Genomic DNA, 18,732 nt, shown 5'->3' on the forward strand with positions numbered 1-18,732 from the left:
AACACTTGACGTAACTTTCATATGGTGACATTTGTCATCAGTTAAAAAATCACAAAATTTGTATTTATATTTTGATAACACAAACATGTTTTACCCTTTAAAATAAGGTAACTTACTAGTCATTGCATTGTCTATTAGTTGAGATATTAGTGTTTATATAATTAGTTAATTGATGAGTTGTTTGTAGCAGTGCCTAAGATGATTGGGACAGGCAGTGCAGAAAATGCTGCGGCCGAAGCACTGTCGACTACTCCAGTCGAGCAGGTTCAGGAGATGGAATCGGATCTAGAGACCAACATGGTATCAGTTTCATTAAGATCCAACATCACTGTAACGCACTCTTTGCCCTGTTACGCTCCAACAGTACTGTTCGTTATTTTTAGAACCAAAGAGAATTGTACCTACTGTTCTCGAGAATGTTATACTATAGCATCAATTCTTGATTGAAAACTTCACCCATACAGAACGGAAAACGTTCTCGGGAACGGCACAACTCTACCAAAGACAGAGGAAGACCACGCAGCGCCATCTCGTTTGGCGATTAAAACCGACTAAATTATCTACATTACTTTTCACGACCTTAGTACATACGTTTCAGATATATTAGATGCCTAAATCACCTTCTATCCGAAAAATCGTAGCGCTAGCGGATTTTCTTTGATTGGCACAAAATCTTGGATACATCATATTTTTATCAAAGTTTGGATGAGCATCTAATTACGTAATATATTATCCATCTTGTTCTTTAGCCTACCGTTTTCACAGCCTAGCGCCAGGGCGCTTTCCTACTCAATCTTCTCCACTTTGCCCGGTCTTCGGCAACCTCAATATACTATCCATATTTCACAGAAAATAACTGTAGAAGATGAAGATGTAGCCAGGTCAGAAGCCACATTTCGCTACACCATAACCAACATCAGTCAACTTAAAGAACAAGTTCTATCCCCGCCATGCTTCGTAAGATGTCTTCCATGGAAGATCCTCGCCATGGTGCGCCTGACCACGACTCCCGATCGGCAACAGCAGAAAGCACTGGGAGTATTCCTCCAGTGCAATGGAGAGAGCGACTCGCCGGGGTGGTCGTGCTATGGACTCGGAGAACTGAAGTTGCTTACATACAAGCCTGACAAGGAACACCTGTGTAGAAAACTGCATCACATGTATCACTGGTAAGATTTTAGTAGTTTTTACGAAATATGAAAAGGCCTCGTGGCTTACTTTTTTTCCTTTGGTGATAATGACATCGACTTTCGACGTGATGAATTATCGTCGTTTCTAACCCCTAATTTCTTTGTGCACATTTTTGACTAAGGGTGTACATTCTAATGATATTTCTGGTTTGTTTACTACCCAAAACTGACTATTGACTACTGGACCTGTAGTAGACAGCCGAAAATTTAATCTAAATGTCGACACTCACAAATATGTCCAAAAATACTTGGATACTAATTATTGATAGGTTTCGTTTATTCACGTAAAACTCATCCACATCGGGTTGCTTAAAAATCGTGCAATGGCATATGAGTCATCTACGACACACGAAATCTCAAATCAACATTGTCCATCAGATGATGAATTTCAGGATCAACAATGTTAAAATCTTCTAGGTTTTGTTAAGATGTGTAATAGGTTTAAGCCGACTTTTCGGTAATAGTTGTACAGTAAGCTGCAGAGATAACTGACCTCCCCTGCAAACAAGTTTCCACGTAAGGAGGGTCAGCAATCTCTGCAGATTGCTGTACCTACACAAAACAACAAAAGTAACAAAATAATCCCTTAAGCCCAATCATGTTACAAGCTTTGGATTAACTTAAGTAGTCTAGTTTTAAATAGACCTAGGCCTATAAACAATAGGACTTTTAATCTTGGTTACCGTCTTACCCACAAACCCACACATATACAGTCAAGTGTAAAAATATGGGTGTACACATCTTACTCAAAAATATGTCCCATAGCATCTTATTCCAGTGTAATAAGAGCGTAGTACCATATTTATGAGACGATTTATTCGATACTTATTTTTGCACTTGACTGTACAAGCACCTTAAGAGCATAGCATTGAGCTAATATAAAGTCGAAAAGTAACTTTAATCAAACAAATCGACAGCAAAGAAGATGATTGGGGTTTTGGACATTTCATTTCATGGAAAGAATTAATGAATCCCGACAACGGCTTCGTCAAAGACGACGCAGTCACAATAGAAGCTCACGTGATTGCCGAAGCACCTCACGGCGTGTCATGGGACTCCAAAAAACATACCGGCTACATTGGTAAGAAATTACACGCCGGATACATTGGTAAATATTATGGTCATTTTCTTCATCATTGGGGCCGTTCTTTGCAGTGGTCGTCAGGGTGGTTACATTTGTAAACCTAAATATTCACTCGTTTGTAAGATTCATACATACATTACCTTGAAAATAGTCCCTGCCATATTATGGCCCAGTAAGAATCGGTGTGTTTAGAAATGAGCAGGTTTTAAAGAGTCGGCATAACTACTGACTACTACTTACTACGGCGCAAGAAGACGCATAAATTCGTTGTATTCTCATTTTTACTCATCGTGACCGCCGCCATACATGAGGCGGGATACAAATGGGAATGATTCATATGAATGAACTTATTCTCATCTGTGCCCGTCGGGGACAAATGGGAACACAGCATAAATGCAATATTTGCATGAATTATCGGCACGCATTTGGAGAGCGTTCAGTGCATTATTTTTCCAGCCTCCAACTTGCCGAGGGCCTTCCGACAGTGTCTCTTCTCGTGCGTGTTTTTTTCTTTTTATCTCATTTACACCATCAAACAGATAATATATAGATCAGTTCAGTTTAAATTTACGACAGGCGACCAATTTGTGGGACATTAATTTCATTAGAAATGTATTATTTTCCAGGACTGAAAAACCAAGGCGCCACCTGTTACATGAATTCATTATTACAAACCCTTTTCTTCACAAATGTCCTTCGCAAGGCCGTATACCTAATCCCGACGACGGGAGACGACAGTTCCTGCTCCGTGGCCTTTGCTCTTCAGCGAGTGTTCTACGACCTACAGTTTTCTGATAAACCTGTTGCGACCAAGAAACTAACCAAGAGTTTCGGTTGGGAAACGCTAGACTCATTTATGCAACATGATGTCCAAGAATTTCTCCGGGTATATATCCTTCCGATATATATATATATTGTAGTTTTATATAGCCGACATTGTATTCGTACCTATGTACATGTACACTATGAGACTATGACCAACAAAAATTTATTTAAGATAAAGTCGAAAACGCCTAACAAGTTGTATCTAATCTTACAGCAGTTTATAATTTCAGGTATTACTAGATAAGTTAGAAAATAAGATGAAAACGACAGTAGTAGAGGGAACCGTACCTAAATTATTTGAAGGAAAAATGACGTCTTTTATCAAATGCAAAAACGTCAACTGCACAAGCACGCGCGTCGAAAGTTTCTACGACATTCAACTTTGCGTTAAGGGGAAGAGCAACAGTAAGTTTCATGAAATGCAATATCTTGAGAATGCAAAGTTTAGTAATTTTAACTAGAGAACCTTTAAAGTTATTGGTTTCCGTCGAACAAGCAACATGAATTAGATTTATTATTAATATAGGTAAACGAGTGACGGCGGTGGTGGCCGAGTGGATATGACGTCCGACTTTCAATCCGGAGGTCGTGGGTTCAAATCCTGGCTCGTACCAATGAGTTTTTCGGAACTTATGTACGAAATACCATTTGATATTTACCACTAGCTTTTTCGGTGAAGGAAAACATCGTGAGGAAACCTGCATACATCTGCAAAGAAATTCAAAGGTGTATGTAGATGTAAATTAAAATGATTTTTTTTTTCTTTACTTTTGCGTCTGGTCTTGCGGTGTGCTCAATGGCGGTGTGTCCTATAATATATTAACATTGTCATTTGTTTCGTAGAATCAATTGCCACTGACCTGCTTCGTAAAATAGTTTAGCTTGCGCTCAGTCAAGTGAGTGGGCGTGTTTGTTAAAAGTTTTCAAGTCTCCCAAAGGCAAACTTTGCTTACCGAATGTTGTCTTAGACAACATCCTGGGTAAACTACTTTCCCGCCACTATCGGTGTACATTAGATCCCTCCTTCTCTATCCCTATCGCTAAGGCACTAGTTTTCTAATATACATGTACATTCAAGGTAGCAAACCAAGACCTCGCCTGTCACGGAGCATTGAAAGTGTGAATATTGTAGAATACCATATCCTGACTTACAACTTAGAGAAACACAAATTGCAGGTTTATGTATAGTTTACTTACATTTTCAGTCTACGAATCGTTCAAAGACTACATCAGCACGGAGCTCCTCGAGGGCGACAACAAGTACGACGCGGGCGAGCACGGGCTGCAGGAGGCGGAGAAGGGGGTGCGCTTCGACGTTTTTCCTCCTGTGCTGCATTTGCACCTCATGCGCTTCCAGTATGACCCGCTCACGGACGCTTCCGTCAAGTTCAATGATAGGTATTACAATCTAATATGCAGCATAAATGTGTCGCTTAACTTCTAACAGATACATCCATTCGACCCTCTTAGGAAATGTTTACGACCTTATCTTAATACCAAAATCGCAAAATGTGACAGATGGATTTGAAGACGTGAATCACCGTGAATGGATGAACGTGCTATGTCACATTTTTAAGAGTTTGATTTTATGCAATAAATATGGATTTGAAGCTCTTATTGAATAGGTTCATAATTCCAGATTTCATGTTTAGGCCATAAAAGACTTAAACCCAATTGATGAACGTGTTATGTGCACAAAAAAGTTAAACTCCGTGGATGAAGATGCTATGTGCGCAACTTAGCATGTTCTTCCAATTTTACTCCGTTGACATGGAAGACGTTTGTATTTTAATGTCAAAAGAATTTATTACACAAAAAATACATAATAATTAGACTAACTATATATACCTTAAAAAGCTAAAACCCGTTCTGAGCCATGCCGGGTCCAAAGGTATTACAAATGATATTACAAATATCCTATAAGAATTAATTAACACAAATATATTTTATATGACAACGAAAATTACGCGATTGTTTCAATACATCAGTCAGGCAACAGTTTAAACACTTCGAACCTTATTTTAATCATAGCATATTCATCCATGTCGAGGTGTATTTAATTTCGCATAATATAAGAGTAAAAAGTGTCAGTAATGAGATGAGGTTATTCTGTTATTAAAACAGAATTTGTTTATTGAACTTGTAATTGGTATATGACAATTCCTACAATAAGTTTTGAAGTAGTGGAATTTCAGATTCTTAAGCGAAAACAAGAGGATCAACCAATACTTATGCAATTAATTTACTTTATGAGTGAATTATGAACGTGAATGAACATTCACAAAAAAACCGGTTTTACAGCTGATTAATCTTTAACTGCAATTTACTCGAAATTATATTTTTGTAATACCTATAGCACGTTTATCCACTCACGTCTTCATTTATCTGAGTTTGTAGTTAAGCGACCCAAGTATAGGTAAGTACAAAAGAGACTAAAGAATAAGTTAGCATGAAATAGATAGAGCCAGGAGAGGCAGAGAGGGGGGAGAGTGCGTTAACTTTTTATGTCCTTTTGCTTTTCGATCAGGCCCGGTAGAGTCAAGTTCATAAATATGTACACATCTTTTAAACTTATTACAATGATTACACATTTATAAACTCAACTGTAATCAATCAGTCAACACACCTCAAATTTAAAAACAGTTTAGACTATAGCAGCAATGTTTAACGGCGACAGAAAATTGGTGACCTAACGGAAGGACTACAACAGCAATTGATAAAATTCGATACCAGCTCCATGGATAGCGTAAAATATATTTCAGACTGCTAGACTTAAAGTTACCGATTAATTATTAACGTAGCGAACAAATAATAAAAAATAAAAGTACTTAATAATTAAGACAAATAATTAGATTAAGATTATATTTAAATACATAATATAAAAGTATATGGTGCTTCTTTACCGAAAAATTTAAAGGGCCATATGAACTGTAAAATGTTGTACGATATATGTGCAAATAGTCAATTCGCAACTCGTAACGATTTAAAACAGTACCTTGGGTCGTGTTTTAATTTATCCCCGCTCGTTGCGAATTCCCTATTTTTCGCACTTGTACTAGGTATTAATGTAATATTAACGTCAGCATGTTTTGCCTTTATAATGTTTAAAGGTTCGATTTCTACGAGGAGATCAACTTGGACCCGTACCTGCAAGAGACCCCGCCGTCGCCGGCGCACTACACACTGCACGCCGTGCTCGTGCACTCTGGTGACAACCACGGCGGACACTACGTCGTCTTCATCAACCCTAAGGGAGACGGCAAGGTACAAGGCAAATAACATCTAATTCCTATTGACGAAGGTTCGAAGTTTGAACTCAATAAGCAAACCAGTAAGCTCGAGAAGCCTACTAACTACACGCTGCACTACGTGCATTCATGCTACAACCACTACGTCATCTTCATTATGTCATGGCATAATAGCAACGCACAACGTTTAAAAACTTATTTCTCATTGACATATGGTTCGAATTTAACCAGCAAACCAGTAATTAGATTAGATTAGATTATTTTATTTCATGATATAAACAATACAAATTTGCCTTAGCCAAAATTATAAGAATTCACATCACGATCGTCAAAAACTAGAAACTAACATGCATGCATTCCATAAAAACCATAAAATGTGACATTATCTATGAAAAGGGACCTTATTGTCGATGGCGCCTACGCCGCACTGCGTAGCGCGGGCGGCGTTGTTTATAATATGGGAGCATCGTTGTTAATGGCGTAAGCACCACCGACAATAAGGTCCCTTCCCATAGATAATGTCACAAATAATATAATATTTTATCTCCTAAAAAGGATCGTTAGGGTAGAATTAACAAGAAATATAAATATGAAATAAATTAAAAATTTCTAAATTGTAATTTCTTAAATTAGTTAAAAAATGTATAACAAAAATATGTCCGTTGTATAAGGCAATAAAAAAAAATAGCCGAAAAAGCCTCGCGTGATTTGTGCACAAGCCCTAAACATATCTGAATGATATTTTCAAACTGGAATATCTTTTGGTTATTTACTTGGCTTTATTATTTGCTCGAGCATTAAAAGATTTGACTTATTTTTCCGATTTGATTTAACTTCAAAAACTAGCTTAACTACGAACACAATGCATATTTTATAGGTACGCATAAAATTTTAAATATCAACACTAAAATATTTCTAAAAGAAATTCTACATTTTCAAGAAAATATAAGAATATTAAGGTGCCGTAGGATTAATGAGCGGAGTTTTTGTAAATTCGTAGCGCTTTTTTAGATCACAATACGACTGCCAATAAGTTTGAGGCCTTTCTCTAGGGACTTCAAAGATTCAAATCCTGAGTTTTTACAGTCACTTGATTTATAAAAATCACGAACGTAGGTCCATGGAACCTAAAAATTTGTAACAAATTTTGCACAAAACCTAAAAATATGAAAATTGCTTCTAAAAAGGAGCAATATCATGTTTGAGGGAACTTATCGATTGCTTTTTTTATTATTTATTTAATCGTACAATAAATTAAAATTCAAAAACATGATATCTGCGGTCCCGGGCACGCACATACATCGCTCGCGCTTACGCTCCGTGAAAGTGAGAGAAGAACCCGAACTTACGGGGCCTTAATAGTAAAACTGTTTTTACCTACAAATTATACAAAGATAGTAGTAAATAAACGCTTATTCATTTTTACCAGATTGTTGGGTGTCTGTCAATACATATTACTATAATTTCCCTTTTTCTAGTCCAAAAATAGAGTGATGGGTGTCGACATCTGTGCTCCGCACCAAGCTGCATTCAAAATTCAAATCGACGTCAAAATTATCTATCGCCACTTATAGGCATTATATGTAGGTACCTGTTTTATACATAACTTCAAGCTTACATATAATATGGTTTTATTTTTCAGTGGTGCAAATTTGACGACGACGTGGTGTCCCGCTGCACCAAGCGGGAAGCCATCGAGTACAACTTCGGGGGCAAAGAGGACGCACCGCATCTCGCGCGCCGCGCCACAAGCGCCTACATGCTCATCTACATACAGTTCAGTATATCTACAACAAGTTACTATACTTTTGGTTATATTCCGCAACGCGAGCTTCGTCAGGTGACTCAGGTGGATACAAGTGCAAAATTGTAGATCAGCCACAGGATTACGAACCCTGTGATTCTGTGATGACACAAAACAATTACTAACAAAATCCGCAACAGGCTTTGTTAATAATAACTAGGTATAGATAGCTTATAATGTTATTATACTCATACATGAGGAGCAGAAAAAATACTTCCATATTTATTTGTATACCTAGGAAGAAATCTGTTATTTTTTATTAATTTCCGCATTCCCTACATCTTTGTCATACTACTTGTTAACATAAGCTTGTTTTTTTTTTCTCTTTAGATGTGCCCCGAGTACTAAAAATACGTGAATTAAGCCGTAAATATGACTCACGACGATTTAAATTCGTTTAATGGTTGTCAATATGAATTAGGTACCAGACCCCGGATTTTAGCGCGCGTAATTTATTGGCAGGTAGAGAGTGCCTATCGATAAACTGATTGTATAGTGTATATTATTTGTAAGGATTATTTCGGGATAGATGATAAAATTGATAAAGTTTACACAATGTATATTTCATACGATCACTAGGTTAAAAAGCGCTTCGAAACAAAGAAGAAGGAAATTTAGTTATTATATTGTTTCATGACTTTCAACAAAAAAAAATCACAAACCGATGTAGAAAGGTATCGATAGTTAATTTATCGATGTAGGAACTGCCTACCTGGCAATAATTATGCCCGCTAGAATCCGTGGTCTGTAATATAATACAATACAATACAAATACTCTTTATTGCACACCTCAATAAAAAACAATCAGCGAGAAAACAGCATCGGAAGTAGAGGTAAACAACAGGCGGTCTTATCGCTAAAAGCGATCTCTTCCAGACAACCTTTAGGTAGCTGAAATCGATAAATTTACACAATTTATTTAATAATTTACTAATCAAAAACCTACTGATAAACCCTTGACCGTAGCGGAGTCCAACGCCCCCATCTCTGATTCAACGACCGAAATATACAATGGCCACAAATGCTTTAAAAAACTGGTACTGCAGTAAATATTTCAAAACCAATCTAGGCAAAATCCATAACGTAGATTTATTTGTGTTACCCGGTCTCATATAAATTTTCCAATCAGCTTGTTATGAAAATTATCATCTAGAAAGCTTAAGGTGCAGTGAGCATAATACGGTTGCCAAAATGTATGCATAGCAATCTTGAGGCCTTTGCCTAGTAACTTCATTGTTTGGAAACCCGATGAAAGGAAATTCGTTCAAGGAATTTTCGCTCAATGGAAAAATATCACCAAAATAGGTCTAAAGGTGCGACCAGACCGCAGCTTAAAAAACGGTCACGATACGGAATCGCAGTGACGCGTCGTATGCGTACAGTTTTTGACGCATGCTCCCCACACCGCTGCTTAAAAAACGGTGACGGTACGGAATCGCAGTGACGTGCTTCACGCGAATCTTTTTTGTTCGCAAATCTTTGCGTCTTTTACGTCACCGGTGCGGTGTCTGCCATAAGATCTCCTTGTAATATTTTTTGCGATTTTTACGCAGATAAATTTACGGTGCGTCAGCGTATTTTAAGCAGCGGTGTGGGGGGGAGCATGCGTCAAAAACGGTACGCATACGACGCGTCACTGCGATTCCGTATCGTGACCGTTTTTTAAGCTGCGGTCTGGTCGCACCTTTAAACCATTAAGAATTTGTAACTATTTTTACACAAAATAGGTATATTAAATTTTTTTTGTTATTTACATGAAAATTGCTTCTAAAGAGGCGTAATGTTATTTTTGATAGAACTCATCATTTTTTTTTGTTAATAACAAATTCAATAACAATGATATCTGCCACCCGGACATGCACGGCCGTCTCAATCAATACTCAGCGAGCTGCGTTCGGAGAAGGACCTGAACTAACTGCACCTTAAGCCAGAGGGGGTATTGGGAGGAATTTTCTAAATGTTACCAAGAATTACATATTACTTAGTTAGCTCAATTACTCTATTGACCAGGAAATATTTCGTAGGTATACATATATTACAAAATTGGCCATTAATCTGGACTTTTCCACTGCACAAAAAGCTGAAATCACAGCCCATTTCATTTTATTTCCATTTACTTATAAAAATCGTCCGTCGATTGGCAATCGTATATAACCGTGGCAACGGATATGATTGATGACCGCTCTGATTGAACCATAGACTACCCGCGCTCAGACTGCATTATAGCCTTTACGCTAAAACGGGCGCCCTTTTACCACCCTACTTACATCGACGTATAGAAAAATAAGTTAACATAGAGTGCTCATTTCGTACAACTGGCTATTAGCCCGAAAGCCTGAAGTAAGGGGAGTGAGGGAGGAGCGGGCGAGGGTCATCCGTTGTAAGACTTTTGTATTCATGGCCCCCGCCCGCTCCTCCCTCAGTCCCCTTAGTTGTCATGCCTTCATTATGTCAAGCTTTTGGGCTAATAACCAGTTGTATGGGGGAGAAACTAACTCGCTCCTCTATGCGTTGACGTTCCTACAGTTGTATCCTATTTTTTACTATAGAATATATTAACAACTTTTACTTTTGCTAACATACTATTTACTTGAGTTCAGGAAAGGAGAGCCTACAGCGAACAACCAAATCGAAATTTCGTTATCTCTCGAATATGCAAGGCCGATAGAGTGCTGCTCTCAAAAGCGAGAGATATCGCTGTCATACTAAATTAGTTGATGTGTAGTTTAACATGCTCCATCTGAAAAGTGAGTGATCTGTGAACTGACCTAATGTGCTGTGTGCGTCCAGCGTCCACTTCTCAAAACAGAACGGCAATAACATTTCGAGTACAGACTTTTTGAAACTCGAAGGGTAGGCTGACACATGTCATAAAATAAATATAGGGTTGTGACAATGTAAATTAGAAAAGGTTTTTACGATTCTCGATTAAATTTTCAAAAGCTATATAATAGATTCTATTGATGATGATTTATGTTTTTAATTAAACATACCTTCACAATTGGACGCGACTGAAACGATTTGATACGAGCGGAATCGATTCGGTCGATAAATAGAGTCAAGCTTTTTACATAATGATATTCAATGATATTAAAATTTCTCTTTTAATTTTTATAACATATATATGGTGATAAGTGTCTATGATAATGAGATATTTTAAGCTTCGAACGAATATGTATTTTTTGAGTATTGGTCTGAAACGTCAATGGCGTGGAATGAAAAAAAAAGCTATGTCAACCTACCCTTCGCGTTTGAAAAAGACTAATTGACACTTCGATAATTTAATAGCGTAAGCAGAGACTAGTAAATATTCAAAACTGAAAACCTCCATACACCACCGCGTTCCTAGCCTACGTTTTACATTTTAGCTGTATATGTATAAAGTATTTCACCTATTGCTGATGGCTTAACGTAAAAATAACCTTTCGTGACCGCTGTCTTATGCACAAAGTACGATTAAAGCATAATAAAAGCATGTTCATATTCTTATGTATTGACGCCATCTAGTTTAAACATTTTTAAAACTATCTAAGGGCTCAAAATGCTTTAAATCTTTTTTGTGACTATACTGCGGTCAGTTAAGTCCAAATTCACTGTTTGAAATTTTAAATTAGCGGTAGGGAGACTAGGGAGGCAGTTCTCGTACGTAAATTTAAAAAAAAATGTTATCTATAACATTGATGGCTCACGCGGCGTATGAGGGTTGACAGCCTTCTTTATTTAGATACTATAAACCCTGGCGTATAACAGTAAGCGCTAACCGTTTGTACTCGAATTCCAGTACATGAACAATACAATGATTCACCTACTTAATTGTCTCGAGAGTCAATAATCCACGTAGATATTGTCTTGTCTTCAGGACGTCCCAGCTGAAATACGTGCTTCAAGACGTCTCCGAGTCCGACATCCCGGCCGATCTGTGCGAGCGAATCAACGACGAGATGCGATACGAGATGGTAAGAACATGTAAATATCGATTTACCGCTTGCAATCCATTATTTTTCTTTTTTTTCGAACGGATAAGCATTAAGCTTTACGCTTTCAGGCGGCAGAAAAGTAAAATGCAGGAAAATCAAATCTGACACCTCAGTCAGTTCAGCAAAGTACTACGCGAGGATTTTCAACGCACTAAAACAGTTCTTCACTTTGCAGGCCCTAGCTGGCTCAAAGTATAAAGGCAGATAGTGAAGTCGTCAAGTCTTTTGAATGTAGCAATCCTATATTTTATAAAAGTTTACAATACATAGAATGTTTGCTGAAACTGTGCAGTCTACTGAACTTGTAAAATTTTAATGTAGGTTATTATAAATGTATCTATTATTTACCGTGTCTGTTGTTACTATTTTTGTATTGTTGGTAATAAAATTTGTTGCACAATGATTTGTTTACGCTGTTTTAGTATTTAGATATCAATATGATCCAAATGCCGAATAAAATAACTAATCTATTAGTCATCTACCTGACATTCTGTTGGTTACTAAGATTGGTGACATGATCCATTTTGACAAAATTTGTAGTCGAAATATTTTTTGTCACTTGGTTTTCACTTAATCGATCAAATCCAGTCACTCTCATTCAAAGCCGATCACGCCAGCTTTGGTAAATCTTCCTGTAGCATACATTTTCATCTGTCAATAGATCACCCCGAGCATCCTAAGCAATCATAAGCGTCGTTTGGCATACCTAATGCTAGGTATACACACACGCATGAAAGTGAACAGAATGGGCACAAAATATCAATGCCTGTCACGTATGCGGGCAAACCCTTGATGGAAAAGCCATCTGTCCCTCCTACGCGACCTATTCAGCCCACTTTAATACTCTATCATATTTGCTAACGTTATATGACATTTAAATATCTTCTTTCGTTCCTAATAAATATTTGTAGTACCTACGAGCAAACTAAGTACACTATGTCTTACTTAATCTGACGCGATTCACGCGGTTTGTGCGACAGACATATGTGTCGTTCAACTTAAAACTCAGATAAGTCCAATAACGGTCAGATTTTGCGATTTTGGTATTAAGAAAAGGTATTAAGAATAGGGTATTTATTTACTAAGAGGGTAGAATGGATTTACCCGAGTTCCTTATTTTAACATCCAGCCGGATAACGGATAGTGACGTATTATCCGGCCTGATACCGTGACTAAACGTAAATTTGCTGGATCTTGAAGTAAACAAATTGAATCTAACAGTGACGTTAATAATCATATAGATTAACTTGAAATAACTTATATTGTAATTTAATATTATGATTATTATGAAAGAAATAAATCCAAATCTAATCGGACTCGTTTATCATTCTAAAACTATTTTAACTTACCTACTATACATCTAATATTACTTGTGCCGCAGCCGTACTAATTTAATTTGATTAATCATTAAAAGCCCTGCCTCTTCAGACAATCTCACTGTAAACACTGCTAGGTACAAGATGAGGAGAGATATTTGATCAAATTTCACCAAAATTGATAATTTATTTATATCTGCAAATTGTTTTTCATACACAAGGTCCCAGCTTTCTTTTCTTCTCCCCCACGTGAATTTTTTAGTTTGCGGAGTAAACAAACGGTGTAGCCAGGTGTAGCTACTTAGTATCCTCTTTGTTCATCTCAAAATAAGTCTAAAGCGGAGATCTTTTAGTTGTCCTTTTTCCAGAACTACTAATGACACAGTAGGTAAATATCCACACGTAAGAACTATCAGACTATCATACAATACATTTATTATTTACTAGCTGTTGCCTGCGACTCCGTACGCGTGGATTTATATGTTGGTGGTTATATATTCTACATGAGCATTGAACATCATGCAGCAGTAGGGACGTTTAATCAGTTTCAAGACCCTAACCGAAAAAAATGTTTCCGATATAATCCGTCTCAACCCCCTAAACTATAAAAAAAAATCTTCGCTCCCGATGCAAATTTAAACCACTTTTTTAACAATTTAGGGGATTAATACAAACTTTCAATGACAGTCATTTTAACTCCCTTAGGGAATAAATTTCTAAAAACGCTGAAACCACATTTCTTGTTTTATATTATTGTGTCATTTTACGACATTTCAAGTTCACTATTTACAAAAAAATTAATTCCCGATGGAAACTTTCAACCCTTTTTACACCAACTTAGGGAATTAATTTTCACAAAGAGTAATATTAGTTTTCGTGTATTTGAATATTGCCCTTTTACCAAGTTTCAGTTTCAAAAACGCTAAAATGAATTTTCTTTTATTTTAATAAAATTCCTTTTTACAAAGTTTCAAGTTCCTAGCTCAAAATAAAACTTGGACGCCATACAAATTTTCAACCCCTTTTTAACCCCCCTTTATGGGTTGAATTTCCAAAAACTTTCAACCCCACAAGGGATACATTTTTAAGATTTTTTTTTTTATAATTAAAGAAAAGGGTTATTTCACAATTGAATATGTCACCCTTATTTTGGCATAGCAAAACAAATCAACTCTTATTATCTGTGCTTAATACCTTACCTGTTAACAATTTCATATATTTTTATCACCTTTTTTGATTGCGGGAAGGCTAAAATTAAGTTAACTTCACCTATGTCATATAAATTACAATTGTATTTTTGCATGAAATTTATCCTCTCAGCCTCGTTTCGGACACATTCCACTAAGATCTTCTTTCACTCCACATTCGGTACAGTTTGGTGAATGAGGGCCTACCGCGAACCCCGTTCGACGTATTACCTCCTTGTCACACTTACATACGAAGTTACAAGTGCGACAGAGAGGCAACACGTCGAACGGGGTTCGCGGTAGGCCCTCTGGTTCTTACTTCTTACCCATTATGAATTCAAAACTATTAAGTGGTATGTGTCCGGAACGCAGCACGAGAGCAGTAACAACATGAAATGTCTTTTCTTCAATTCTAATAATATGCCTTTATACAATGTTTCAATCCCGCATTTTAAAGAAATGCATGAATTTTTAGTAAGTAAAAAGTACAAATATATATTTTTACCGAGTTTTATTTGAATAAAACGTCAGTAGTGCAACTTTTTGATTTCTGAGCCATATTTCTATGAGATGGCTTCATATTAGGGACATAGTGTTGTGAACATTTATTGTGTGAAATTTAATAAACTTTCACTTCACCTTACACAATATTCATATTAAATCCATAACTAAAGAGAAAAAAAGAAAAATCAAATAAGTCGCATACTTTTTCCTATGCCGTCTTATCCCCATGGTCCCCGAAGCTCAAATTTTTAAGACACGCATACTGGGATCCCAGAAATTGTAGGTGTGAAATTTGATTACTGTCACTATTGTTTGAACCCCATTTAAGACCTAAAATCTGTTTTTGCAATCTCATTATTTAGCCCTAAAAAGTTTTCCTCCGTTAATTTTAGTAACTTTGTATTGCGTAGCACTCGTGTACTAATTATGGATCTACTGATGTCTATTTTATTGAAATCCGCTAAATAGTTTAGGCGCTAGAAGAAAAAATATGGTTTAATATTCGGAGTCCTCTCAAGGCGGTTGGTTTAATTTTTCTGTAATAAAATAAGTGTAAATAAGTTGTGAAGGGTAAGAGGAATCTACTGATACGTCACTTAAAAAATTCCATCCAGTATTCTAAGCTACAGGGTGTACTGAATCATCAGTACTTAAACCCCTTTAATCGAGTAAAATGTTAATATTGGGGTAGATCACGTACAAATGTATAGTTAAAAGTGGAATTCATATTTCTCCGAGTTTTCTATTAAGAGAATGTCACCTGGAAGTGTATAAACGTTAAACTTAGATTCAGCAAGTATGTTCTATAACAAGATGTATTTTTTCCCAAAGGTAGGCAGGACTTATGTGTAGAATTTAATAAGCTTTAATGTTGCCTTACACTATATTTTCATAAAGAATGTCGATTTAGAGTAAAACGCGAATTTCTCCTGGATGGTACACATTTTCCAAGATGGCTGCGATTGCGATTCCTCGAGGTCCCCAAATGTCAAATGGTGTGGGCATGAAAAAGGGGCCTTTAATTTATATACATACCAAATTTCATGACTGTTCTAGAGATTTCGAGGTTGGACTTAATCCGATTGTGCTAACCGAAGTTACTGGTCAATTCAAACGAATGTCAAAGAAACATTATGGATTTAGAAGCGTGTTGTGATCCATCAAATAATATGTTCAGGGATTAATATAATGTAGGAGATTTAGAGCTAAAACCGGATCTCTATTGTTTCCCATAAAGTTTTAAGTCATAATGTATTGTTTGTCCGCATTTTCGTTATCTATAAATAGGTTTTTCTCAGACACCCGTAACTTTTCAGGATTGCCATAAAACAAACCTAACCTAACCTAACCTTTCTATAGGATAACCTAAGGAAATTCCTGAAAAGTTAATGGTTTCTGAGTTATGATTATGACTTATGATTTTATGACTACCATTACATTATGTCTTTCAATAATTATGTCAAACAAAGCGATCCGGCTAAAACCTGATTATAGTAGACAATATATATGTGGGTGGTATATCACCCTTTGCCTGGTAAAAACCTTTTTTAATTTTTTTTGGTTAAATACCTAAATAAAAACTATTCGCTACTATTACCTGGCGCGAATCATAATCACAGTACCTAACCTTATTACCAGACTGCAACCTCGGAGTCTGGTAAAACCTCCGCCATTCCTGCTACCCATCAGTGTCTGTAGTCCCGCGGGAAAGCATTGTTTAGAGCAGTCTTAATTGTACCCGCCGCTTGTTATGAATTTTAAAACGTACAAACAAGACGTGTGATGCTTAGACTTCAGAAAGCTTCCCTGGGCGACTGGTTATAAACAGTTCATACGGAGATTGGATGGGGTACGAACAAAGTGAGGTGAATAAGCTTGTTAATACTTGCAGATAGGGTTTAAGATACAATGCATACATTATCTTCGGAAAACTTACTAAAGTAAAAAAAAAATATTGATGATTTTTTTATTATTATATAAACGTAACACAACACAATTGAAACATCGTTTGCTTTCTGAATAATATTCGCCGTTTATTTATGCCTTGTTTTTTGTCAATTCTTCAAAGATTAACCTTTGCCTTTATTGTTATGTTGTTTCTACTAAGTTTTAACTTGTCTTGTGTACTATCACGGTCACGTCTAAGGATAAAGTGCCAAAAATGTTATTTCAACGACCTTATTGCCCATATATTCAGGTAGCGTATACATATTTTCGGCACCTTGTCCGTATCGATATTTTAAGAAATGAAATGTTTACATACCTACATACAATCTAAAATGAAATTAAATGTGTAGGTATACAAACTTCACATATATCATTCATAATATTAATCTCGTGAAAGCCAAGAAGGACAAGTCGAGTAAGTAGGTCTCACGAGATAACCGCCATGTGGGATGTTGATTCGACAATCATTGTCCCTATAGTACCTAGTTTCAGCGAACGCTCTCATAGCAAAGAGTCTCTTCTTGAGTGACTCTCGCTAGGTGGTTGGATCAAAGGTCAGATGCAAAAGGCGGTGATCTTGGACACGGCGCAGTTAGTCCGAAAGTTCCTCCCTTTGCGGCCCTGACCACCGGCAGCTTGGGCCTTGCCCCGCCGTTGGCGGCACCTTATGTTAGGGATTTGTTTATGTTTTTTTTTTTTAATTTTATTCATATATCCATATTATAAAAAGCAAACTTAAGTAGAGCAATAAGTAAAGATAATATTAATAATCTAAATTTTTGCAATAAGCTAGTCATGCTTAATTAGTAAGTATAACACACTAAGTTCTCAGAGGTCCTTTGATGAATTATTATTCGTATTATTAAGGGATCTGGAATATTAGGTAGATACCTACTTTACTAGAAGGCATGTTAATATCACCTTTGAGTAAGGTTTACAGTTAAGCTCTGGTTTTGCTTTGATTAGTTTTAAGAAGTTGGATCGTCCAAGGGCGTACATTTATAATTATTATTAGAACCACCGAAGCTTTGCTGTTAGCAAAAACTTTTGCCTCATCAACATCATGCCCTCCCTTTGTAATCATGACACATTATAGTTCCAGTCGTTATAGCCCATTTTTATTTTTTATTCATGCGTTTAGGAGAAAATTATAATATTGTTAAAGTTTATACTTCACTATTACACTAATTAAAAACTATGCTTGAAGAGCGATCCTGTTTTCAGCTAGTTAGGCTAGAATTTTAAGCAGCGATGTTCATGCTAGAGCCATAAATCGGGTTGACACGTGATAAATTAGGCGCTATCCGGTGTCCGCGCACAAAATATCAAACCAGCTTATTTATCGTCGGTTCATTTCAGCGACAAACCGCTACCATTAAATACAGTGACCGGGACGATTGCAATTGACTGTGAATCTGGGTGCAGTCGTGGCACGCTGTATATTATCCTTGGCAGTTAAATTATTTTATTAGCACAGTTCGGGTTCGGACGAGGAAGTTTCGAACTAGAGACCGCGAATTTGAATCCGGTTTCGTACTAATAAATGTTCCATTATTGTCTGGTAAAATCCCTTGGTCTGGTTACGTAAACACTAAAGTAATTTACTTACTTGGCAGTCGGCTACCGGCGCTTTTCTAGAACCACTTAGCT

General features: G+C 36.7%; 1 protein-coding gene across 6 annotated transcripts; it reads left to right on the top strand.

The window, feature by feature from the left end:
* On the top strand, positions 1–12,531 carry LOC133522097 (ubiquitin carboxyl-terminal hydrolase 7-like). Of its 6 annotated transcripts, none has more exons than XM_061857298.1 (11): positions 1–107; positions 188–300; positions 850–1,169; positions 2,108–2,271; positions 2,901–3,160; positions 3,330–3,504; positions 4,305–4,497; positions 6,210–6,363; positions 7,990–8,123; positions 12,011–12,117; positions 12,197–12,531. In XM_061857298.1, exons 2-11 carry the CDS (start codon positions 199–201, stop codon positions 12,334–12,336), a joined length of 1,749 nt encoding a protein of 582 aa, XP_061713282.1. In that variant the 5' UTR covers positions 1–107; positions 188–198; the 3' UTR covers positions 12,337–12,531. The 6 variants fall into 6 exon arrangements, with proteins under 6 accessions (XP_061713282.1, XP_061713286.1, XP_061713285.1 ...); XM_061857302.1 differs by having other exon boundaries at positions 12,011–12,107; XM_061857301.1 differs by having other exon boundaries at positions 12,011–12,107; positions 12,304–12,531.
* Positions 12,532–18,732: the final 6,201 nt, after the last annotated feature.

The sequence above is a fragment of the Cydia pomonella genome, chromosome 10, assembly GCF_033807575.1.
Source record: "Cydia pomonella isolate Wapato2018A chromosome 10, ilCydPomo1, whole genome shotgun sequence".
Taxonomy (NCBI): Eukaryota; Metazoa; Arthropoda; class Insecta; order Lepidoptera; family Tortricidae; genus Cydia; species Cydia pomonella.